Raw genomic sequence first — 24,033 nt, forward strand, 5'->3', positions numbered from 1 at the left:
TTTCAACACATACATGTTTTACCAAATAAAAAGAACAGCACTTGATGTGAGTGCTGTTTTGATGTGAGCATAAGTATTGGGACAGATGAACATAAGGCAGATATAAAAGATTAAAAGCTATTATTTAGTTGCAGATCCCTTGCGCACAATCACAGCAGTGAGTCTGTGACCCATAGACATCACCAGACTCTTGGTCTCATCCTTTGAAATGCTTTTCCCAGCCTTTAATGCAGCCAATTCCAATTGTTGCTTGTTTTGGGGATTTTCTGCCTTTACTCTCCTCTCCAGCTGGTGAAATTCATGTTCAATCGGATTTAAATCTGGAGGTTGACTTGGGCAATCTAAGACCTTCCGTTTCTTTGCCCTTATAAATTCATTGACTGAACTGGCAGGGTCAAGTCAAGTCAATATTATTTGTATAGCGATATATTATTATTATTAACAATGCAAATTGTGTCAAAGCAGCTTTACATCAGCTTGATATAAAGCTGGGTGTCTTTGTCCTGATGCAATATGAAGCACTTCCCAATGAATCTGGTGGCATTTTCTTGAATATTGGTAGGCAAGATGGTTTTGTACGCTTCCAAATTCATTCTGCTACTGTCATCATACATTAAGTCATCAGTAAAGTTGAGAGGGCCTGTTCCAGAGGCAGCCATGCATGCCCATGCCACGACTCCACCTCCACCATGCTTTACAGATGAGGCTGTATGCTTGGAATCATTGCAGTTCCCTTTTTTTCTCATCATTTTTGCTTTCCCATCACTTTCCCAGTTCATCTTAGTCTCATCGGTCCATAAACACAGTTCTAAAACTCAGCTCACCTTTGTGCTTTTTTGCAAACTCTAATCTTGCCTTTCTATTTTTGGTGCTGGTCAGAGGTTTGCATCTTGCTGTGTAGCTTCTGTAATTCTGTGTCAAAGTCTCCTGTGGACAGTAGATTGTTAGAGCATCACCCCAGCTTTCTGGAAGTTTTTGGTGGTTTTACAGACACATCTTTTAGGAATCATTTTCACAGCTTTTATGATTTGTCTGTCATCACCTACTGTTGTTTTCTCAGCCGATTAGGTCATTGTTGTATCATCAGGTCATTGTTGGTTGCTAGTGTCGCTGGTGGTTTCCAAACTCTTGATTTCTCCATGCCCTTTGTTTTTGCTAGAGCTCTAACTGACTTCCTCTTTTCCTTTAGCATCCAAATTGCTTGCTTTTCTCTCAAAGTCAGCTCCCTTGTCTTCATCCTGGATTTTTGTTTGTGCTGAACTTCTTAGCTGGTAAAACATCTACAGTATGTGTTGAATCACCCAATAATAAAATGTGACATTCTATAGTTTTGTCTCATATTAATCTTTTAATCATATTTGTAAATGTCTTGACTCCACAGCCAACAGAGTGATTTTGTCTTTACTGTTCCAATACTTTTGGAGAGCACTGTATGTTTTTATAACTTTTCATTTTAATTTGAGTTTTTTTAGTACTCTAAAAACTAAATGAAAATTAGATATTTTGCTTTGAAAACTAGCTAAAATAAAATACTTTTATGGTTTTAGTTTTAGTTAATATATTTAGTTAACTATAATAGTCCTATTTAGGGTGTTCCCTTACAAGACAGCTACCTACACTGCCAAAAAATAAAAAAATCTTACTTTGTACAAGATACATTTACTTAAACCAAAGTGACTTAAGATATTAAGTCTTGTTTTCTGAAGAAAATTATAAATAAAAAATAATATCCCGCACACTATCAGTCCATGCTAAATATAGAAATGTATTATTACAAGAAACAGCGACTTTCTGGTTCACTGACCATCAAGCATATGTATACTATTACAGACAAGACATTTAAAAACAGTCACCAGCAATGAATGTAATCGACACTACATGTGGACCAATCACCAACTCATACGTCATGACTACCAAGGACTCAAATATCCAATAGAAAGTACTACAAATACAAAAGTATTACAAATAAACAATGTTCCCTTATTTATAAACAAATATAATCATGTTTTTAATGTCACAATGTAAGACAATATCTAAATAATGTTACAATATAATTTCTTCACAACCAAACAGACGCTCAAAAATACAATACAATAAAAACACCCTACAACGTTACATTAAATAATGCTTCATCATTTAACCCCAAGGGTGAAAAGGTTTGCAAAGTCACAATCCAAAACAATTCACATCTTAATAAAAGAGTTTCAATATCACCATGTGGTGGAACCGACACCTTTTCGATCCCCAAGAAACGTAGGGAAGACACAACATGATTAAAAGAAAGGAAATGTGCAGCAACTGGATAATTAATATCTTTTCTCCTAATGGAACTCTTATGTTCACTGATCCTCTTTTTCAATTGTCGAGATGTTTTTACCACATAACACAAACCACATGGACATCGAATAAGATGCACAACATGGGTTGAAGCACATGTAATGACATGTTAATTTGATATTTTCGACCTGAAAAAAATTATCAAAATTGTTACTTTTTGCTTAAAATAAGAAAGCAAGTTTATTTTTCTTACCCCTTAGGCAGATTTTTTTTTTTTTCTTGTTGTAAGCAAAAACTAACTAAATTCTGATAAATTTCTCAGAAAACAAGAATTAATATCTAAAGTAATTTTGCTTGTCAGGTAAATGCATCTTGATTCAAGAATGTTTAGATATTTATACTAAAAAACGACAAATAAGTAAGAAAATTGTTTTTCTTTTTTTGCTACATGCAGTGTAGTAGGCATCAAGGCAGTGCACTAGGTAAAGGAAATTAGCTTTTCTCTCACACACAAACTGATGATTTAATGCTTTTCTAGCTGGTGAACTTGTCTAGCTCTGTTGTTCACTAGCAGCAAGTAGCTTGCCATCCAGGAACATCTTGTTTGGTGAAGCTAGTAAGCTAAGGTGGTCATGGTGGGTATCACACTATCAACCAAAACACAACACACTGGTGTTATCAGTAGGGCACTTTTCATTTTATTCCCATTTCTTACTTTCTGTACCTCAATTTCCCATTCTTACCATCAATCTTGCCCCTGTTCGTTGTATACAGCAGTCAGTCAGTCTCGCTCTCTGCTGAGAGCCGGCAATATTTTTCAGAGGCAGCTCTGTATTTTGAAGGCAACTAGGTGCGACCGGCTCTCCTGGGGCTCATTTAGAAAGATGTACTTTTATAGCGTTAGTATGCTGGGCCTGTGTGCGAGAGTGGTTAAACACATCCGAGTCAAGCAGGTTATCAGCCAGCTGTGCCATCCTGTCGCAACAGGGGAAAAAAGATGGTGTCTCTGAAACAATGGCATTGTAGTCGACCTGAGACCAGCGCTGTGGACATCACACTACGATGTGAGCATGCTAAATCAGTGCTTATCAATGTTTTGACTCAAAGGTCCCCCATCTCCACAACAATATTCAAATACCCCCTTGACCTCAGCTTTTTTTCAACCTGTTTTTTATCTATGTACACTCCTAGTTTCAGCTATTTAAAAAAAGTCAAATAAATATAATTAAAATAATTTAATTACAGGATGCCAGAAGTTTTAGGAACTGGATGTTCTTCAGGGTTCCTGCTGTTTTTATCCATTGAATTTGCATCACTCTTGATTGTTCATTATTTACTAATTAAAAATTAAGAATAAGGACTTTTAAAACTAATTTTGTACTCAGTATGTCTGCTGAAGTAATTGGAATAACTAATAACTTGTGTATTCATTTTAAAAAGGTATTTTCAAGGTACAGAATTAACATTTCTAACAATAGCTTACATCATTTTTCCAGGTACAAAAAAAGGTTTCCAGTATGTAATAATTTAAAAACTGATGTTTTCATACCTCAAGCTTGTACTCTGTGTCTGATGTTGCATGCTGTTCCAAATTATCATATGTGACCCTGGACCACAGAACCAGTCATAAGTAGCACGGGTATATTTGTAGCAATAACCAACAATACATTGTATGGGTCAAAATGATAGATTTTTCTTTTATGCCAAAAATCATTAGGATATTAAGTAAAGATCATGTTCCATGAAGATGCTTTGTAAATTTCCTACCTATTCTTGATTAGTAATATGCATTGCTAAGAACTTAATTTGGACAATATTTAAAGGTGATTTTCTCAATATTTTGATTTATTTGCACCCTCAGATTCCAGATTTTCAAATAGTTGCATCTCAGCTAAATATTTTCCTATCCTAACAAACCAATAGAAAGCTTATTTATTCAGCTTTCAGATTATGTATAAATCTCAATTTTAAAAAAAAATTACCCTTATGACTGGTTTTGTGAACTTCAGCAGATATCCCCTGCTGACTATGAAGGATGCAGTGAACGCTGTTTAGGGACATTGCTGTAAATCATAATGCAGTTTGTGTTTCAGGAGTGGAAATCTCCCAGAATGCCACTTGCTTTGTTCTGGTGAGCTGCTTAACTTTGGGATTAACCCTCCAGAAATTACGAGCAAACTTTCACGAGCGGGGATTTAAAACTAAAGTTGTAAAACTCACGAATGTCACCTATAATCAGACAGAAGACACCTTTCGCTTGGCTCTCAATCCTCAATCGCTGTCGTAGACTCGCTGGGATTGATAGAGATCAAAGGTCACAAGTGTTCAGAGACTTTTCAGCACTCATAGATGAAAACCTCAATCTCAGCAAGTTCGCAGATGAAGGTACCTGCTAGCATCCGATAAGCTCAGAGCTGTTTGCTTCCCCATCTACGATCCGACGCGCCAACACCACCGTCACGCAGCTATCCATCAGTCAAACTCTAGCTGCTCAGCCCAGCTGTCAGTCAAAGCCTATCTTTTGACAGTTGTGGTGAGTGGCGGGGAGAATTTCAATCCACAACACTGCAATCTGACCACAAAGCATCTACAGAAAGTGGAGGGAAGGGGGTTAGAAGAAGAGAGAAGCAGAAATCAATCTGCAGAACCTCCTAAATTTAGCCGCACGATCTCCAGAGTCCTCATAACAGCGGCTATAGAGAGCAGAGTCATGAAAAAGGATCAATCAGAGACTCTTTTTATTTGTTCACAGTGATAAGATTGAGTTTGCTCAGACCTCTGGGCTATTTGCAGAGCTTAAAGCTCTCCTGTACACTTCCCTGTGGATTCACCTGGACATCACACCGAACATTTGTATTACTAGGAAATGATTCACACTGTGTTAATGAAAGCAGACTTGTTTTTTTGCTATCCTGGCGGATATTAAACTGGTAAATCAATAGGTGATGCATTTCCTTGTTATTAGCACTGCATCTCCGAATCCTCTTTACATTTGATGAAATAGGGGAAATGAATAATGGCTGGACCTTTGCATACTAGCTAGCAGTGTCTTTTGACAGGACTAGACTGCACTTTTTAATGGCTGTTCATACTGACAGCAGTGTATAGTGACAAAACAATGGCAAATATAATCTTAGTAGCAATATTTTCAAAATGTATGTCCAGTTATTTATGCCAAGAGGTATAAATAACATAATTATTTCCAGCGTTCAGCGATACGGCTTGATGATTTCCTGTGTCAAAATTGCCGTCAGATGAACAGTGCTTTATAGTCAAACACTTCCCTTCTCTTAGGCAGTTTGATCTATGAGAGATAATTGTTCATATTGATCAGGCCATAATGCCTGCGGCATAAAATGCAATGAAGAAGCTTGTTGTGGTGGTTTCCTGAGGGACCAGTTTTGGTTTTAATTTGTTGAAGTCTGTTCTCTGTCTGTTCGGTCTCTGGGCTTGTGTCTGTGTGAGAAGGAAGAAGGTGACAGCAGATGAAAAATACAAATTCACAATTAGGGCTTCATGAACTAATGATATTTTATTGTATTTTTATTTATTTTATATAAATTATAATGAAATCAATACAATTAAATTATAAATAAATTAAAATCATTATTTATTAATTTATTATTTTATTATGATTTATTATTTTAGGGTTCCAGTGATGCTCATGGTTCACTTGACAACACTTGGCAAATGCGTTTTTTTGTTGTTGTTTTGTTTTGTTTTGTTTTTTGTTTAATGTGTAAAATCTTTACTAGTTACTAGTACATTTTATAAGCATAAGACATTCTAGTGTATTGTAAACTAGACCCATGGGTGCATGCATGCATGATAAATATATAATTTTTACAAAACAAAAATAATGATTTGCAAATCTGAATGGACTGAACAACATTTGTTGTTTCAACAACATTATTTCAATTTTTTTTAAGGATTTGATTTAGTTTTATTTTTGTGATATCCTTTTTATATGTGTATGTAGTTTTTATTAATTATTTCAGATTTATTTTTATTTTTTTGTTATTTTAGTACACCAAGTTAAACAAAAAAAAATGGAGAATGTGCATGGCCTATGTAGCTATCTGAACTAAAATAATGTTTTGTATTTTGTTTTGTGGTTAATTTTTATTATATTTTAAGATGTGATTTTATTTAGTTTTAGTAGTTATAGTTTACTTATAATTACCCTGCTGCTAAAGCAGTTTTTCACCATAGTTATGTAACATATTGTTCTTCCTCATTCAAAACCCACATCTAAAGGGGTCTCCACACAATTGTAATTAATAGGTCTGTTTATTAAAAAGCACAGAGGGCATCTACAGATTCACTCAGCTCAATCAATAATCAGCCATTTTCATTTGTTTACTGCTATTCCTGATATTTCAGCAACTATGAGACATTTTGTTCCATTTGATGTGAGTTTTATGTTCATGAATGTTTTTATAGTGTTTGCAAGAGTTTCATTAAATGGCTGTAAATGTCAAGTAATGCTCTCTCTCCTCTCCAGAATGGCAAAACACCCTTAGCTGCTTCATCAGCGTTAATTGCCTTTATTTCAGACACAAAAGAGTTTGGATACAATGCCAATAGATGGAGGATGTTGGGAGGGAACAGGTAATTACTCAATATAAATAAATCAACATGTAAACAAACAGTGCCGATGCAGAGAGAGAGCGATTAGAAGGCGGTTAAGTGACTGTTGGTACGGTACAGTGTCAAACGTTGTAATTGGACGGCTGTTTCAGCCCGCCACCTCCTTAGAATGAAAAACGGCTCTGTTTGCAAAATAAATACTTGATATTCTGCCCATATGTTCATCAGAAGCATCATAATTAGTGGTGCTTTTGTTTAAATCCATAGCTTTAAAGGAATAATTCACAGAAAATTCTAATTCATTCATCCCTTACTCACCATAATTTTATTCCAAACATGTATGACTTTCTTTTTTCTGTCGAATACAAAAGAATATTTGATATTTTTGGCCATAACATGGAAGTCAATGGTCAGAAAACTGGTCAATGGTAAAACTGTTACCAGTATTTTTCAAAATATTTTCATATGGGCATTTAAGTGTTGAGCTTTGGCCTGTTTTGCTACAATCATGAATAACACCTCAAATTGCACTCTTAAAATAAAGGTTCCAAAAGAGGGTTTTCACAGCAATGTAATAGATTTGAAGAACCATTTTTGTTCTTAAAAGTTCTTAAAAGAACCATTTGTGGAATGGAAAGTTTCTGTGGATGTTAAAGGTTCTCAATGGATCCAGCAATGCTAATAAAAAAACTTTTTAAGAGTGTGTTCTAATCAATTAGGACATTGTATTTTTCCCTGCTGGGCAATTAAACTGTTGAAAAGCCTCCAAACATGGAGATTTTGGCTAGGTAATGATGTAGCAAACATCCAGAACCCACATAGCAACATATTAAAGAATTTTCGAAACACCTCAGCAGAAACAGTCAATGGACAGTTCCACATGGACAAACACCACTCATAAGTCTTAAAATCTATTGAATCTCTGTGCAAAGAGCACTGAATTGTAAATCATCACAGTTCTGTTAACAGCAGGTGTCTGGTTCATGTAATCTGCTGTGTCAATGCGTTAGTTCTCCATGGCGCCATCCAGGCCAGCCTGAACTCCCCCTGCTGTAGATGACCAATCCTTGTTGAGGATCCACAGCATTCATATCGATCGACACTAACACATCCAAACTGTCTCAATATGTCACTAGGCTCCTCAGAAAGCACTTCAAACAACACCATCGACCAGTGAACTCTCACACACACACACTGACTGATCCACACCCGATCAAGTCCAACTGCCCTCTGGAATCACTTCAACCAGAGCAAAGTACAATATATCTGTATTAGCGCTGAGTCTGCAGGCTAATCGGTTGTGTTTGTGTTTGCAAGGAGAGCTGTGCGGCTACTTGGCATGTTTCCATTAACAAATCTGCTTGTGTTTCTAGCTAATGTTTGTTCATTGTGTTATCGCAGTAGCTTGCCCTCGAGTTATTAACCAAACTAATTCCATTTATTTCAACATCGGCATCTTCTGGTGAAATCAATACTGTTATTTTGACACTACCGCACATATTGAGCGAGGATTTCCCATGAGCGTTCCACACAAGTTGTTCTCTTGATCTGTATTTTATTTTGATAGTGGACAGCATGTTTTAATTTGGGAAAACTTATAGAAAAATAAAACTGAATTTATAAATAGATTCACTGCTTGCACACTGTTATTATGGTATTAAACTCTTAAGGCCTGTTCACATCAAGAATGATACATAGACAGTGTATCAGTGGACAGTTATATTTTGTTTATTATAAGCGTATACCATCTGGTGCTTTAAATGCTCAAGGCTGTTATACTCAGGTTGATTCTGATTGGCTGTTTCAGTTATCATTGTAGTTCTCATATTTACTGCTGCTCTTCTGTTTCTTCTGTGTGTTTGGAAAGTTGATAAAAGTTGAAGTAAATGCAGTTTTAGGGAGATTATCCAAAATGGTATAATGTTCAGAGATGACATGATCCGTATTTTTTATTTTCCTTGAAATAAATGTTACAATTGATTCCAGCCCACATAAGGATAGTATCCAATCAATTGGGCATATTGAAAATCACTCTGAACTCCCTAGTTTATTCCTATGGGATATTTTGTAAAGCTTGTGAGAGTTAGTAACTAAGGGAGGCGGACAATAGAGAAGTGTAATTTCCCACCTTTTAGTGTTTGTTTTTTCTTTTCTGTGTGTGCGTGTTTTTCCATCTGATGTTTCATGCCAATTAAGTAGAATCAGAAGCATTACTTTTTACATTGATTAATTTTGCATATGCTTTTATCCAAAGTCATTTACAAATTAGAAAATAACACAGCAGTTAATCATCAGGAACTAACAGTATTAGTAGCGCTGCAATACTAATTTATTTTGTTGTTGTTGTTGTTTTTGAACAATATCAATTAATCTCTCTTTCTGTGTCTGTATCTTCAGTGCTTTGTCTGATGAAGGTCAGGAGATACTTTTGAGTCCAGAAGTAACGTACGGCCCTCCTGGCCTGACCCTTTCCTGCCCTGTTGCCTTGACAATAGCCCACTGTGCGGATGTGAGTTCAGAAGACTGGAATATCAAGCTTAAGAGACAAACCCAGGACAACAGCTGGGAGGTAAGAAAACCCTGACATAAGAGTGTCTCTAACAATTTAAGTTAATTTTTAAAGGGTTAGTTAATCCAAAAATGAAAATTCTGTCATTACTCTCCCTCATGTCATTTCAAACCCGTAAGACATTTGTTCGGAAAACAACTTGATATATTTTTGATGAAATCCAAGAACTTTCTTACCCTCCATAGACAGCAATGCAACTACTACATTTAAGGCCCGGAAAGGTCGTAAGGGGATTATTAAAATAATCCATGTGACAGCAGTGGTTCAACCGTAATTTCATAAAGTTACGAGAATACAATTATTTTTGTGCAAAAAAAACAAAAATAATGACTTTATTCAACAATTTCTTCTCTTCCAAGTCAGTCTTAGACACGCATTCATGAGAGTACCAAAGAAACTGTTGAAAGTTGTTCTTTGCACACCAAAAGTATTATCGTAGCTTCATAAAATTAAGATTGAACCACTGTTGTCACATGGACTATTTTAACAATGTACTTACGATCTTTCTGGGCCTTGAACATGTCAGTTGCGTTTCTGTCTAAAAAGGGTCAGAAAGCTCTTGGATTCCATCAAAAATATCTTAATTTGTGTTCCGAAGATGAACGAAGGTCTTACGGGTTTGCAACGACATGAGGGTGAGTATTTAATGACAGCGTTTTCTATTTTGGGTGAACTATCCTTTTAACTATTAGAATACATAGCGAAGCCATTCCTTGCCTTGAATGAGTGTAAAGTCTGAATCATGTAGTTTAATGGGTTATCGCAGTGTGCTGGTAATTATAAAGAACTGTCATTCTGAAGTACGAATGCTGAAGGTTACTATATGAAAGAATCAATAGATATGCCCTCTATTCCTACAACGCTCGTCCCATTGAGTGCACTTTTAGGGAGCATCTCTCTGTGCTACTCTTATTAACACTGTCCTTTCACTTTGATATTTTGCTGTTCTTTATAAAAGTGGGATTCGTACCTCTCTTATGTGTTGAAAGAATTTTATCAAAGTTGAGCTGGAACTCACTGACGCAAACTGACCCTGGAGAAACCATCTCTGTTTGTGTAGCTGCGAGCGCATGTGTGTGCAACCTGGCATTTTGGCAGACTATAATCAAACGCAGACACTCTAATTCAAAGACAAATCACAATACCAATCAACTCCTTTTCTTTCCATGCAAGCGATTCATGTTGACACTGTGTTAAAGACTCTGAGACCTCTGATGGTTGTTTGAAATAATGAGCTTTTTTCTCGCAGGCATAATGCCAGAGTAAGTGAGAGGCAGGCTGAGAGTAATGTCCCCGCAGAATTGAGAATAACACCTTTTTTAAGCATCTTTACCATGTGTGAGAGAGAGACAGACAGCACACTTTAATGTGCACCCACTGATTTGTGGGTAATAGACAATGCTTCCTGTGCAATGCTGTTTAGACGTGAAATATCAAGCTTTCCGCTGTCGCAAATGGTTCGGGTCACTCCGGGGGGCAAAGTTATGCTTATCTTCAGCTATATTCAGACGGTAAAATGGAGACCCTGGACTCCGAGTTCCTGCTGGCCACTACACACCCACTGTTCCTGACATTCAAATACCAGATGCATATAATAATAATCAAGCTGTGCTTCCATCTGCAGAGCTATAAAGAAAAGAGAAGCATAATTTCAGCTAAAGATCTTCACCTTTTTCTAATGTGTGTATATAGTTTTATGCTGACTGGGGATTTTATAAAGTGAAGCGGCCTGTGAAAAGCCTCAGGGTTGCCAAAAGTAAGTAGCTGTCAGTGCTTATGACAACGAGGCAGAGATGCTCACAAGTCTCTGAGCTAGAGTCCAAGTCAAGTCTCAAGTCTTTGAGCTAGAGTCCAAGTCAAGTCTCAAGTCTTTGAGCTAGAGTCCAAGTCAAGTCTCAAGTCTCTGAGCTAGAGTCCAAGTCAAGTCTCAAGTCTCTTCATTATATTAAGTCTCTGGTTATAATAAGTGTTGTATCACGTACAGCGACCCATCCAACACTGCGTAGCTATATATAAGGAATTGAAAGCATGTAATATGTTATTATGACTCCTTTATCTATTAGCATACAGTATCAGCTTTGATTTTTATATATAATCAGTGTAAACAGGCTATTGCAACATGACAAAAACACCAAGAATGCTTTACTTTTAAGTTAATATTATCTGTATTTTAACTTGTAGCATGAACACACAGTACAGTACAGACCAAAAATTAAGAAAGACTTAATATGGTCAAACATCACATTGTAGCTAAATGCAAAACACTATTGCAACAAACCAAACGATGTGAAATATATGAAGAGTTCAGATGCAAAAGCCATCTGAAATTTTCTTTAGAATGATCATTTTTATCAAGCTTGTATATTTAAGTTCAATAATTTCACCTAAATGGCAATGAAAATGCAACTAATCATAGTTTATAAACTACTGTAAGTCAACACATCCCAAACTCTCAAACCAGTGTAATGTTACATGATCAACAATAATCCTGTAACCTGTTTGCAGACAACGTTAATTAACGTGATGGAAGCCAGCGGCACGTAAATGATTACGTTAATCGACCACCACAAGTTTGGCAATTAACCCTTGTATGGTGTTCGGATCTGTAGGACCCGTTTTCATTTTTTATCAAGAGAAAAATTATACGATTAATTATTTTTTCAAACTCAGACTCATTGGCCTTGGCTCATTTTCTGTGAAGAATATATATCTGAACAAATTTTCAATGACCACACTGGTCACACACTCTCTCACACGCAAGCGCAAGCGCAAGCACACGCACACGCACACACACTCACTTGGATATGTGGTTTACGTGACTCTCCATAGGCGTAATGGTTTTACTAATGTACCAACTGTATAATCTATCCTTAAATCCAAAGCTAACGATGAATGGCACAGCAGTCGACATGTTTGTTCGTTGTCCTCTAATGTATGGCGGCCGCGCCTAAAATAAAAATAAAATAAAAAAGTGTGGCCGCGCCGCGCGCAGCAGATACGTAGTACGTCACGTGTTACATGGGCAGGTTATAGGTAACGGAGGGAGGGGAATAACAGCGAGCTCATCAGTTGTTTCCTAAAAATAAACATTGTTCACGAGTCCCGCAGCTCGAGTCCGAGTCGAGTCTGAAGTCTTTCAAGGTCGAGTCTCAAGTCGAGTCTGAAGTCACTGTGTGTGCGACTTAAGTCGCACTCGAGTCCGAGTCTCAAACTCGAGTCCCCATCACTGCAACGAGGCCTAGTTACTTTGCATTAAAAGCAATTGAACCGTGTTCTAGAAATGAAAAACAGTCGATCAGCATGGAAGCCGTTCTTGGATGTGGTGCCAAGTTATCTCTTAATCATGCTTGTACTATACACTTTACAGCATATCGTGTATCATTTATGGTAAATTGTAAATGTTTTAGCTGAGTTCAAAAAATGCATTTCTTTTACTCTTGGCTGGAATGTGTTTTTTGGAATGTGTGGTGTTGTGGTTAAAGAATAAAGGTAATGGGAAGCAATAACACCACTCATGAATTTGACAATTGTGGTTGTTTTCCAGGTGAGCGAAGGCAATTCAAAAACAGTCATTCTAGCACTGATCGTAATCAAATGTTCAAAAACATTTCATTAACAAAACAGGGTTTTCTCACACACACACACACACACACAAAACTGCATAAGGAAGTTTAATTTTAGATAAGTTTTTATATATATGGTCATTTCATTTATTTATTTTTATATAGTGTTTTTATATTATCATATATAGTATATTACTGTAGTAAATTATAATTTAATCAAGTAAATATAAATAAAATAAAATAAATGTTTTTTTCCTGATTGTATCAATACTATATAGTATCATATAATAAATTATATTTTAATAAAATAGATAGGTATAAATTAAAGATACTAAAATAAATATAAAATAAATAAATATAAAATTATAAAACACTTTGTATATAATTATTTAAAAAGTTGATTATTTATTTGTTGTCAAATATAGTAGATTTAATTATTTTTGCTACTTTTTTACTTTTTAAAACTGGAATAAACACTACAGAACAATGCATATTGTCATGCAGAAACTGTCAAAATTAAAAGTTAAAAATGTTAAAATGACAAATAATAATGTATACAGCTTTGTGTAGAATTGTGAAGAATTGCAGACTTTTGCCATCTGAAAATGAATGACATCATCAGTCATGTCCTAGATCACATAATTTACACGTTCACAACTTTCAAAACTGTTTTTGTCAACTGAAAGTTTTATTTTATTTCATTTTATTTTTTATGGAAGACACTTCGTCATCTGAACAACCGATATGTTGTTAAACAACAGTACAATCCATTGAACGCACTGTAGTTCTTTCCCTCACAGCTTTGTTTTTATTCCTGTCAAAAATTGTATATGGTGCTACCCTGACTAAGGTCTGTTGCAGACCTGGTCTAGCTAAAGTCTACTGCCCTCTGAAAGAGAATTACATTATCAGTCACTTCAGTTGTCCCTAATAGCAAACCCTAATGTAATCACAGTCATACTGTGTAAGTCTTGTACATATGACGCACCAACAGTTGGATTTTGACTGTGTTTTGTGTGTTTCTGACAGGAGGTCATGACTGTGGAAGAGGAGAGCACCTCTTGTTACTGCCTGTTGGACACTCAGTGCTGCCACCTGTTGGTGGAGAGGCCGGGGTGTTACGCTTTAGTGGGAGAGGCCCTCACACAGGCGGCAGGGAAGAGACTTCGACTGGCTGCATTTGGAAACATGGAGCCCAACTTCCTCAACTACAGCATTCGAGTGTACTGCGTCGATGATATGCCCCATGCCTTTCAGGTGTGTAAAGACATGTTGTGTTTCGGATGCTGATGCACTAGTTAAGAAGCCACTGGTTTATTCAAACCAATTCATGCTGGTCCTAACCATTCTTTCCATAGGGTGCGTTTTTTGCTTTCACAGATGTAGGCTTTTTAAATGTCATGATACATATCCCCTTCACACTGCATATGGCATTAGATGGAAATCCACTGCTTATGGGATATTTGCATTCATGGGGCAGCGTGTTATGGGTAGCCGTCATGCCCTGTGGGTACTCTGGTTTTACGCTCCACTGAAAGTCAGCTGGACCAATCTCTCTCTCTCTCTCTCTCTCATGCACACACACATCTCCAGCTAACTGATAGAATAGCTTCTTAAATTACAAAGACACAGTTAGCCACTCTTGCTTCATGCGTTCACTACGTGACTGAATATTTTCTGAGCTAATTAAAAGTGATTCACATTCTGTTAGGCGTGACGTCTAGCTGAGTAGACACAGCTTCAGAGAAGTCTTTGTTCTGCGCACACACGGATCTTACAATTTCTTCACGTTATGAAAAAAGCATAATATGTCATTTATATTTAATCTTTCACATGGATCTTTTCTTCTCGGTTATGGAGATGTGGAGATGTCTTTGTGTTGCATTGAAGCCTCAAGACGTACTCAAACTAAATTAGTGGCTTTATTTTTCTCTCCAAACACACACAAAGTACTGATGTCTGGAGTGTTTTTGCACTCAAGCTAAATTAATAAACTTTAATACAGTATATGTTGGGATATTATTATGTCTTCATAAAGGTACCAGAATTGAGTCTGTCCTCAATAGGACAAATGGAGTGAAAGAACAGACGCTCGTTTGCGTCTTTGTACAGATATCAGAAGTTTCCCAGCGTAAGGAACAAAGGGATAGTTTATTTTTAGTGGCACCCCGGATCACGTCAGAGGATTGTTCGGAGTATTTTGTTTTGTAAACAAGGCACAGTGTCATGGAGAGTTCACAAAGAAACATTTGTTGAAAGATGAAGCGGTCCTAGATCAGACTGCAGCTGCATCACAAACCGTAAGTAAATGATTTCATAATGCACTGTCTGGAAAGGAATCTTTTATTTTGATTATGTTGTCGAAACACTCACTTGCAATAGTGTTTATACTGTTTCCTATGCAATGACATTAGCCAATCATAACAGTAGCCAAGTACCGGCAAGTCTTAAAGGACACGCCCCTTAAAACAGGTAATTTTAGACAGAGGGTCATAATGAAGGTTGAAAATAATAAATTTTCCACATTTATTTGTTTTTGTGCAAAAAAAAACCTTATTAGCATTTTAAGTAAACCTCAAGGAACATATTAAAATAATAAAAAAATCCATGCCATGACCCCTTTAATATTTTTATGGAAACCTTGATAGATTTATTTCCAGGATTGTTTGATTAATAGAAAGTTCAAAAGAACAACATTTATTTGAAATAGAAATATTTTGTAAGTGTAGAAGTCTTTACTGTTGCTTTTGATTAATTTAATGCATCTTTGCTGATTTTATTTAATTTTTTTTAAACATTCGAACGGTAGTGTATGTAGGGGAACCCCAGTGTATCTTGTAGAATGACCTGTATAATGTCTCAATAAAAATGCAGGCCTGAGGGTTAGGGGAAGCGAATAGACAATACCATTAGCTCAATATGAACACAATAGAAGTCAATGGAAAGTCTCCACCATGACAGAAAAACAACCGTGCGTGTGTGACAGATCTCGGTTCTGTGAAGTCTTCTTCCCAAATAGGACACACTCACGAGTGAATGGTCAAAGATTGTATTTCTCCACACCAAAGCACTCTTCCACTTTGTTTATCCAGCCGTTCACCCACCGTTTTTTCTTCTTTTGTACTCTTTGTTGTCAGCGTTGTTTGCATTTCGCAAAACAGCAAATGAATTCCTCCCTGGAAACTGAACGAATTCAGGCCAGGATCGATCAGCAGCCATCACAGCGAGAGACTGTTTTCCTGTCTTTTGTGACCGAGAGAGAAAGCAAGAGAGAGAGACCTAATGCTTTTAATGCTACTGTGCCATTGTCAACAATTCCCACAGAATAGATGCAAAGAGCACAAAATCACCCGTGCCTTTCATCAATGCCGATTCTATCCATCCAGTGTCTCTCGCTCCTGTTCTGCATGCTATTTTGTGTGCGTGTTGCATTTGTGCACAGGGGAAAGGTAGACGACGTTCATTGTATTCGACCAAGATGCTAATTGAAGGCATTGTACCTTTAGATTTATTAGTTGTTGTGTTGGCAGATTTTGTTTTGTTTTTTTATTTTTTATTTTAAGCCCAGGGTGTTATTGTAATTCCATTCTTGTAGATGAAAAATGCAATGCAGGCATTTCTTCGACCCGTTTGTTGGTCTAGGGGTTGGAAACGTCAGCCTCGCGTTGAGGTTTTTAATCACATTCCGCTTCATCTTCTCGGGTTACGAAGATTAAAGGTGCCACCATACCCAGGAAATAGCTGTTGTGTAGCATGGGAGGGCTGTTTTTTCAGCTGAATAATTTAAACATGAGCAATCAGTTGAGTTCTGTTCCTGGTGTAGGGTATTGTATGTGTCAGGATGTGTTTATGCATGAGTATTTATATCTTTATTTACTCTTCCTCGCAGGAGGTGGTATCCGTGGAACGAGGTCGAGGAGGGCGCCTCTTGGAGGAACCCAAGACCCTGCTCTTCAGAGCAAACTCTTTTAGCTTGCAGGTCTCCATCCAGGACATCCCCCAGTTCCTGTGGAGCATCAAACCTTTCACCGCCTGCCAGGTGCTGTCCTCATGAATATGGATGAGTTTTGTTAATATGCATATGAGGCTGAATATTAATGAGATGTCAAATTCCGGTGTTCATTTGACTGGTCGTATGAATATTAATACAGCTCTGTTTAAGGAAGTTTAGCCAGAGGCCGTGGTAGGAATCCGGTGTCTTTTTCCTGGAGATAAGGATGTTTTTTCCACATGTATGGTTTTACAGGATGTGTCAGTCAAATTTATGTTTTAAAGAATGATTTTTATGTACAAATTGCTCAAATGTGATATAATCCTCTTGTTTTTCAAATCACTCAACTCTAAGTATTATAACCTAAGTGCATAATACTTAGATAATCTTCAAAACAATTTTGGCTTGCCAAACAATCAAAAAAATCCCTTAAACTTGTGAAAATGAGACCAAAATCATATTTAATGCCATTCATAGAGCTTATTTTGACTTGGGCCATAACAACATCCTAGCAAACGCATAGCAATGCTCTGGAAACCATCCAGAATACGTTAGCATCATGATGTCAGGTTTACCATGGACAAGCAACACTCTCTATCTAGTTTTATTTGCTACACCAGCAGAGCTATATTTCAGTATTCGTATTATTTTGTCAAATTGTTTCTGTTTTTGGATGACACATTCTCAAGAGTGTTTTTCTCAATGCTGTTTACCCACCATTCCTTTCTTCGTAAAGCTTTATGACCGCAGGCACATTTTTATCCAAATCATACCCATAGCAAGCCCTGTTTTGTCACACTAGGCTGTGTTCTGGCAGGGCCGTCAGTGACATGACACTAAGTAAATTAGCTTCAGCGGCTCCAACAGCAGAATAACAATAAGGAGGAGAGGAGAAGAGGCACATATGCTTCCTATTGATTCCTGCTAGAAAATATTCACTGTTTTCTCCTTCTTCTTCTTCTTTTGGTGCAGGAATTCTCCTTCTCTCAGGTGTGGTGCAGTAGCCAGTCTCCTCTGCAGTGTGCCTTTTCTCTGGAGCGCTACAGTCCAGCAGCCAATCAGCTCTCCTGTAAGATCAGTGTTCGGCAGGTCAAAGGTCATGAGCAGATCCTACAGGTCTACACCACCATTGCTGAGGTATGGAAGATTAAATCTCACATATTAAAAACACACAAAATATTGAAATATTGACAAAGTGCAATAGAATGAGATACCTTATGATGTTTGGAATATTGATGGTCCATTTACAGTATTTTTAATATAGTGGACCTCTGAGATTTTAAGAGTGGGTGAAATCTAAAATCCGGTGGTGATTCTGATGCCAAAAAGCAAAAAAAAAAATTATAATTAGTGTTGTCAGTTGATTAAAAACAATAATAGCACATTTTTCTATTATTAATTGCAACTAATCACATATTAATATTATATATTCATATTGTCAATATTTTACTGTAATCAGAATTAATCACATATTGATATTATATATTCATATTGTTAATTTCCACATTAAATCTCCAAATTAATGTAGAAACAGCGTAAAGATTGTTTTAATTATGTGTTTTAATGGCATCTGCTAAGTAACCTATTATTAATGAAGGCCAGTATCACTTATATCAATACTGCTACTGATGCCTCTGTTATATGCATTTTCCCTCAATTTATGTGATTAATTATAGCCATTCAAATTACAGTATAATTGAAAACCATTATTTTTTTATATTTAATTTGCTTTGAAAAATGACAACTTTTAATTTAAATAAACTCAAAACAGTCTTTACATAAAATATAAATTGTAACTGCTGTAGGTTTCACTTTAAAATCAGCACTGTCTCTTTAAATCCTGATGCACATGACATAGATGTGCCTCCGGTTTTCTCCCAACTCGATGTTTAAGACTTTTTAACTCATTTAAGTCTGTGTTTACAAGGACCCTCACCAAAAATGGGCATTTTGACAATTTTGTGTGGTTTTATCAAAACTGAGATTTATACATCATCTGAATAAATAAGCTTTCTATTGGTTTATTAGGATAGGACAATATTTGGCTGAGATAAAACTTTATATGAAACTTTATTTTTCATTTGAAAATCTGAAATGTGAGATAAAAAATATTGAGAAAATTGCATTTAAAATAATCCCAATTAAGTTCTTAGCAATGCATATTGCTAATCAAAAATTAAGTTTTGATATGTTTATGGTAGGAAATTTTCAAAATATCTTAATGGAACATGATCTTTACTTGATATCCTAATGATTTTTGGCTTAAATGAAAAATCAATAATTTTGACCCATACAATGTATTGTTGGCTATTGCTACAAATATACCCGTGCTTCTTATGACTGGTTTTGTGGTCCAGGGTCACATATCACACAAAGGGTAATAAAATCAGACGAGGTTAGACATCTCGCAGAACACTAACTATGAGTAAAGATTGTACAAATTAAACAATAATAATGTTAGCACTGCTTTCATGCACTCACTTTACTTTCCGAAACAAACACCAGGTATTAGATCAAATTGAGGTTGTTCAAATAAATGAATATTTTTAGCCCAGAGTCGATTATTTAACAATAACTGGTTTTATCACCGCGTATCATGTCCTCCAGTTTTGAGTGCAGTGATTGAATAGCATTATATTGAACTGAAAAAAAATTATCAACACATCAATTTTGACAGCCCTAATTATAATACTAATATATTTTGAATCAGTCAAAAATGAAATAAATAAATATCACTAAGTCTGTGTTGATCCATCGATATTATTGGTGTTTTTGACACAAATGGTCATGGAAAACTGAATTTTTGAAAATGATTTTTTATTGAATCGAATTGTGCATTTCCTGATCATTTTATCCCAATGTGAACCCCTCTAATATGTCACTGTGATACTTTTTTCCTCCAGAGTGAAAAAGACACAGTGCCATTCTTCACACAATCAGACTGTACCATCACCTCCCAAACGGGGTCCAGGGCCTTCAAAATCCCCCTGTCCATTCGCCAGCGAATCTGCGCCACCTTCGACACAGCGAATACCAAGGGCAAAGACTGGCAGCTCTTAGCGCAGAAACTGCATATAGACAGGTGAGAAACACAGCAGACATGCTTTGTCCATAAGCAAGCATACAGAAGGATGACACACATGCTCAAATGCAAACATATGGACTCCCACGCGTCTAATTTGCTACATATTCTTCCAGCACATGGTCGGATTAACCTTCAGCAAAGCCACAGGCAGTAACTATGGGGCTGTAATGAGATCGAACTCATGCATCCTGCAAACGCCAGAGAACATACCTCTCATCTATGATAAAGTTTCACATAAATGCTGTTTATTTGAACTAATATTCATCAAAGAATGTTGAATAAATTGTTTCAAGGATTGCACAAAAACATTAAGCAGTACAAATATTTTCAACATTGAAAATAAAAAGAAATGTTTAATGAGCGTCAGAACAGCATTTTTTGTTGTAATAGTTTGGAAGTAAAATAATTTTCATTATTGAGATAACTCTCCCTTTTGATTTCATTCATGGGTAACATGAATGTGTTTGAACTTTCCCTCAGATCTCTTTGTTATTAAACTACTTTTTCTGCTCTTTCTCTTTATTCCGCTCAAAAACATCCTTGGTCTTCTGCTCAGCTAGCAATTTTTAACAACAGTATAATTTACTAGCTGTCTGTTTTTATTTATTCCCATTTCCCATGGTGATTTCAAAAACGCTTAACAAAAACTTGTACAAACAGACCCTCAGATCAAAATGTCCAAGAGGTCTTGAGTATAAAATCTGTTGCATGTTTATTCGCTTCACTGCAGCAGAGGATGAATAAAACTTTCTTTCGTGATATGTGGGTTTACTTTTGTAATATTTTCACCAGGGATAAAAGACAGAGTTGTTTTTGAAATGAGGCTGGGAGTGTCAGACAGAAGGATTTAGGGGAATTTTCTAGATGGTCAGAGCCCCAGGCAGTGTGTAATGAGAATGTCTCCTCCTTGTTAAGCGGATTTCTGCAATTACCTTCTGAATATGTGCAAGCTAGTCTAAACAGCGCAGAGGGCAATTACCCAGAGAGCTGCGGTGCAGGAGTTGTAGCGCAACACTGTCCCCTGCTGGAGTCCGAATACTCACAGAAAATAAAAAAAATTATATTGTTATATTGCTGCTGTATTTTGTTGATGGACTGGGTAATGGTGAGGTAAAATATCCTACTGAAAAACCAGCATGGCATGTTTTGTGACCTCAGCAGGCTGTTTAACTAGCGATATCCATCTAGACTATCATAACCAGCTTGGAAATGAACGATGGTTAATTTTCTAGCTGTTTTAACTTCACTGGCTGATGTGACTCTTTGTTTTCTAAAATAACTTCAATGCAAGGTCAGCACAAGGGCAACAGGAAGTGAGATAAAGCCCAGCTGCCTTAAAATGTGGAGGCAGAGGATGAGCTATGTCTGCGTCTTTTAGACACACACCTGCAGAACTGTGATTTCTGCTTCTGTGATTCAATTATTTCTCAAAGATGGGTTGATTTTCTTCCAGCAAAACTTCTTTAATATTCTTCTCGCTTTTATAAACTAATTTAACCATTTTGATATGTTGTTGGGGCATACAGGCATTACAGGATAACATAATTAAATTGAAATTATGCAGACTGAGAATCCTTGCAGTAGAGTGTGATAATTCAGTGTCTCTGCGGAATAATATGCATTTATATAACCAAACTTGTGGGTTAGCTCAATACGAGTTTAAAATAAAAACAGACTAAAATATAAACACTGTGCTCATTCACAGATTTAAAAACAGCTATTTTTATAGCATTTATGTCTCTAGGTTAATGTTTTTATATTTACATTTATAAATATTGTATTTGTAAATTTAGCATAGTTTTAAATATACTGTTCAATTGTTAATTTTAACGCGTTTTTAAAATATTTACTTTTGTTCATTCATACTTTTATCATTTTAACTTAAAATCTAAACTTGTATTAGTATGTGTAGAAATGAATATGAATTTAGAATAATAAATGTTGTAAATATTGATCAGTGTTGGTTCATGATACCTAATGCATTGTAACTGATGTTGGTTACATTTATTTCAAGGTGTCCTTGTTAAGTACTGAGTAATATTAATTAACTACATGTACTTACTATAGGGTTAGGATTAGGGTTACTTGCATGCAATTATGCATAATTTATTGTTATTATAATGTAAGTTCATGTAACAAGTACAACAACAACACCTTAACATAAAATGTTACCCTAATGTTAATAAAATGTAACCTTATTCTAATGTTTATAATCTTTTCTCTTGGGCTTCATGCGACATGAATATGTAATAGGTTGGATTTCATAGACCAGTAATAAGCTTAAAAACAAATAAAATACCAGTTAAAGTATACTTGAATTGTTTAACAAATACAATTTCATTCGCATTTCACTTAAATATTATAAAAATATATAAATATATAAAAAATAAAAAAGTCGCATTTGTCCCTGCTCTCTCTTTGCAGAGAGACCTTGTTTAGTCATTTTTTATTCAGTTAATGAAATTGTAATTTTGTTCTGGTAAGGCTGTGCTGTTAATCCAAGTTTGTCCTTCGTGTTTTTCTCCCATTCAGAAACCTGGGTTATTTTGCATGCCAGAAAAGCCCGTCCGCTGTCATTCTGAGTTTATGGGAAGCTCAGCATCAGGAACGAGGTGATCTGGACTCTCTGGCCAGCGCTCTAGAGGAAATCGGCAAAGTTCAGTCCAAACACATCACCAGCGCAGACACTCTGGACCGTATCAGCAAAACCATCCCCTCCAGCGACTCCACCATGAACCACAGCAGTGAGGAGCTTGATGCGAACCACACCTAAGAACAGCTGGATTGGAAATGAAGACTAAAACACTGTCCTTTTCGGAGATAAGAGGGTGCGACGAAGGGAGAGAGGAGGGGGCACTTTAAGAAGTTGCACAGAGTTGCTCCTCCCTCTCCTTGACTGATAAAAACAGGGTGTTAAAGATGGGTTGTGACCAAATAGACAAGCTTCAGTGATTCACAGAAACTCACACACACACACAGTATTCCTATTAAGTACCCTTAAACGCATCAGAACAAACTGACTTATACACTAAGCCTGTCTGATGAAAATTTGCAGCTAAAGATTGTGGGTATGCTTTCGCGATCATTTGTTTCCATAAAGGCAAACTGAGAAATTTCAACAGCCTAAATGTTGACCACAGACCGGGCTGCCTCGATGCTTCAGAGTGTTGAAGAATGTGTCGTCGTTTTTGTGGGACACTTTTAATTTGCATCTTTCTGTTTGAAAACCACAATGGTTGTCTGCATTTCTGAGTAACTTTCTGATTGCAAATAGATTAAAAAGAAAAAGAAAAAAACATCTGTACTATTGAATACTATTAAAGCCTGTTGGATAGCAACCAGTGTAAACTGAAAGATGTACTCAAAGATAACCAAAACAAAACATTGTTATACATTTACTTTTGCAGCCTATCGAAATATATAATTATTATTGTTGTTAGTTTATTGTCTGAAGGAGGGAATATAAATGAAAGCAGAAAATGATAATGCTTAATGAGAAAGTTTGATTCGAGGTAAGGAATATCATAAAAAATTTAAAGGGACAGTTCACCTAAAGACAATAGCTTAGAAATTCTTCAAAATCATATAAGTAGTTCTTGTCTTCTAAAGCCATATGACAGATTTATGTTAGAAAGACAGACGTTTTTATCAAAGAGCGCTCTATCACGAGTACAATTCATGCCAATGACCCGGCCGTAATATAACTGCATATTTAGCAAGAATGATAGAGAAGGATCACTCAAATCAGAAAGAATGTGAATGACAGCAATGGACATGAGCGGGAAGTTATAATAGTTCAAGGAATTTGTTTGTTTCTTCTACATACTGAATATTTTGAGCTGAAAGCATGATTTAAACAACTACTACAACACAGAGCGTTGTTTCTGATTTTAGTGAGCGCGGAGTGGAGCGGGAAATGGTGAACCCGGAGCGGAGTTATTAAATGCCCGGAGAGGAA

The 24,033-nt window shown here is 36.3% G+C and overlaps 1 protein-coding gene across 1 annotated transcript in view; it reads left to right on the top strand.

Annotated features, from left to right (window-relative positions):
* LOC306856026 (netrin receptor UNC5D-like) overlaps positions 1-23,411 on the top strand; it is a gene marked incomplete at its 5' end in the record, with an annotated part of 279,601 nt that extends 256,190 nt beyond the window's left edge. Inside the window, 6 exons of the mRNA XM_079394991.1 lie at positions 9,265-9,436; positions 14,029-14,256; positions 16,889-17,038; positions 17,963-18,127; positions 19,894-20,072; positions 22,608-23,411. Of these exons, the coding sequence (XP_079251117.1) occupies positions 9,265-9,436; positions 14,029-14,256; positions 16,889-17,038; positions 17,963-18,127; positions 19,894-20,072; positions 22,608-22,848 (1,135 nt within the window). The 3' untranslated portion in view covers positions 22,849-23,411. The remainder of the gene's footprint in view (positions 1-9,264; positions 9,437-14,028; positions 14,257-16,888; positions 17,039-17,962; positions 18,128-19,893; positions 20,073-22,607) is intronic.
* Between the last annotated feature and the right edge of the window lie 622 nt (positions 23,412-24,033).

The sequence above is a fragment of the Barbus barbus genome (assembly GCF_936440315.1).
Source record: "Barbus barbus genome assembly, chromosome: 36".
NCBI lineage: Eukaryota > Metazoa > Chordata > Actinopteri > Cypriniformes > Cyprinidae > Barbus > Barbus barbus.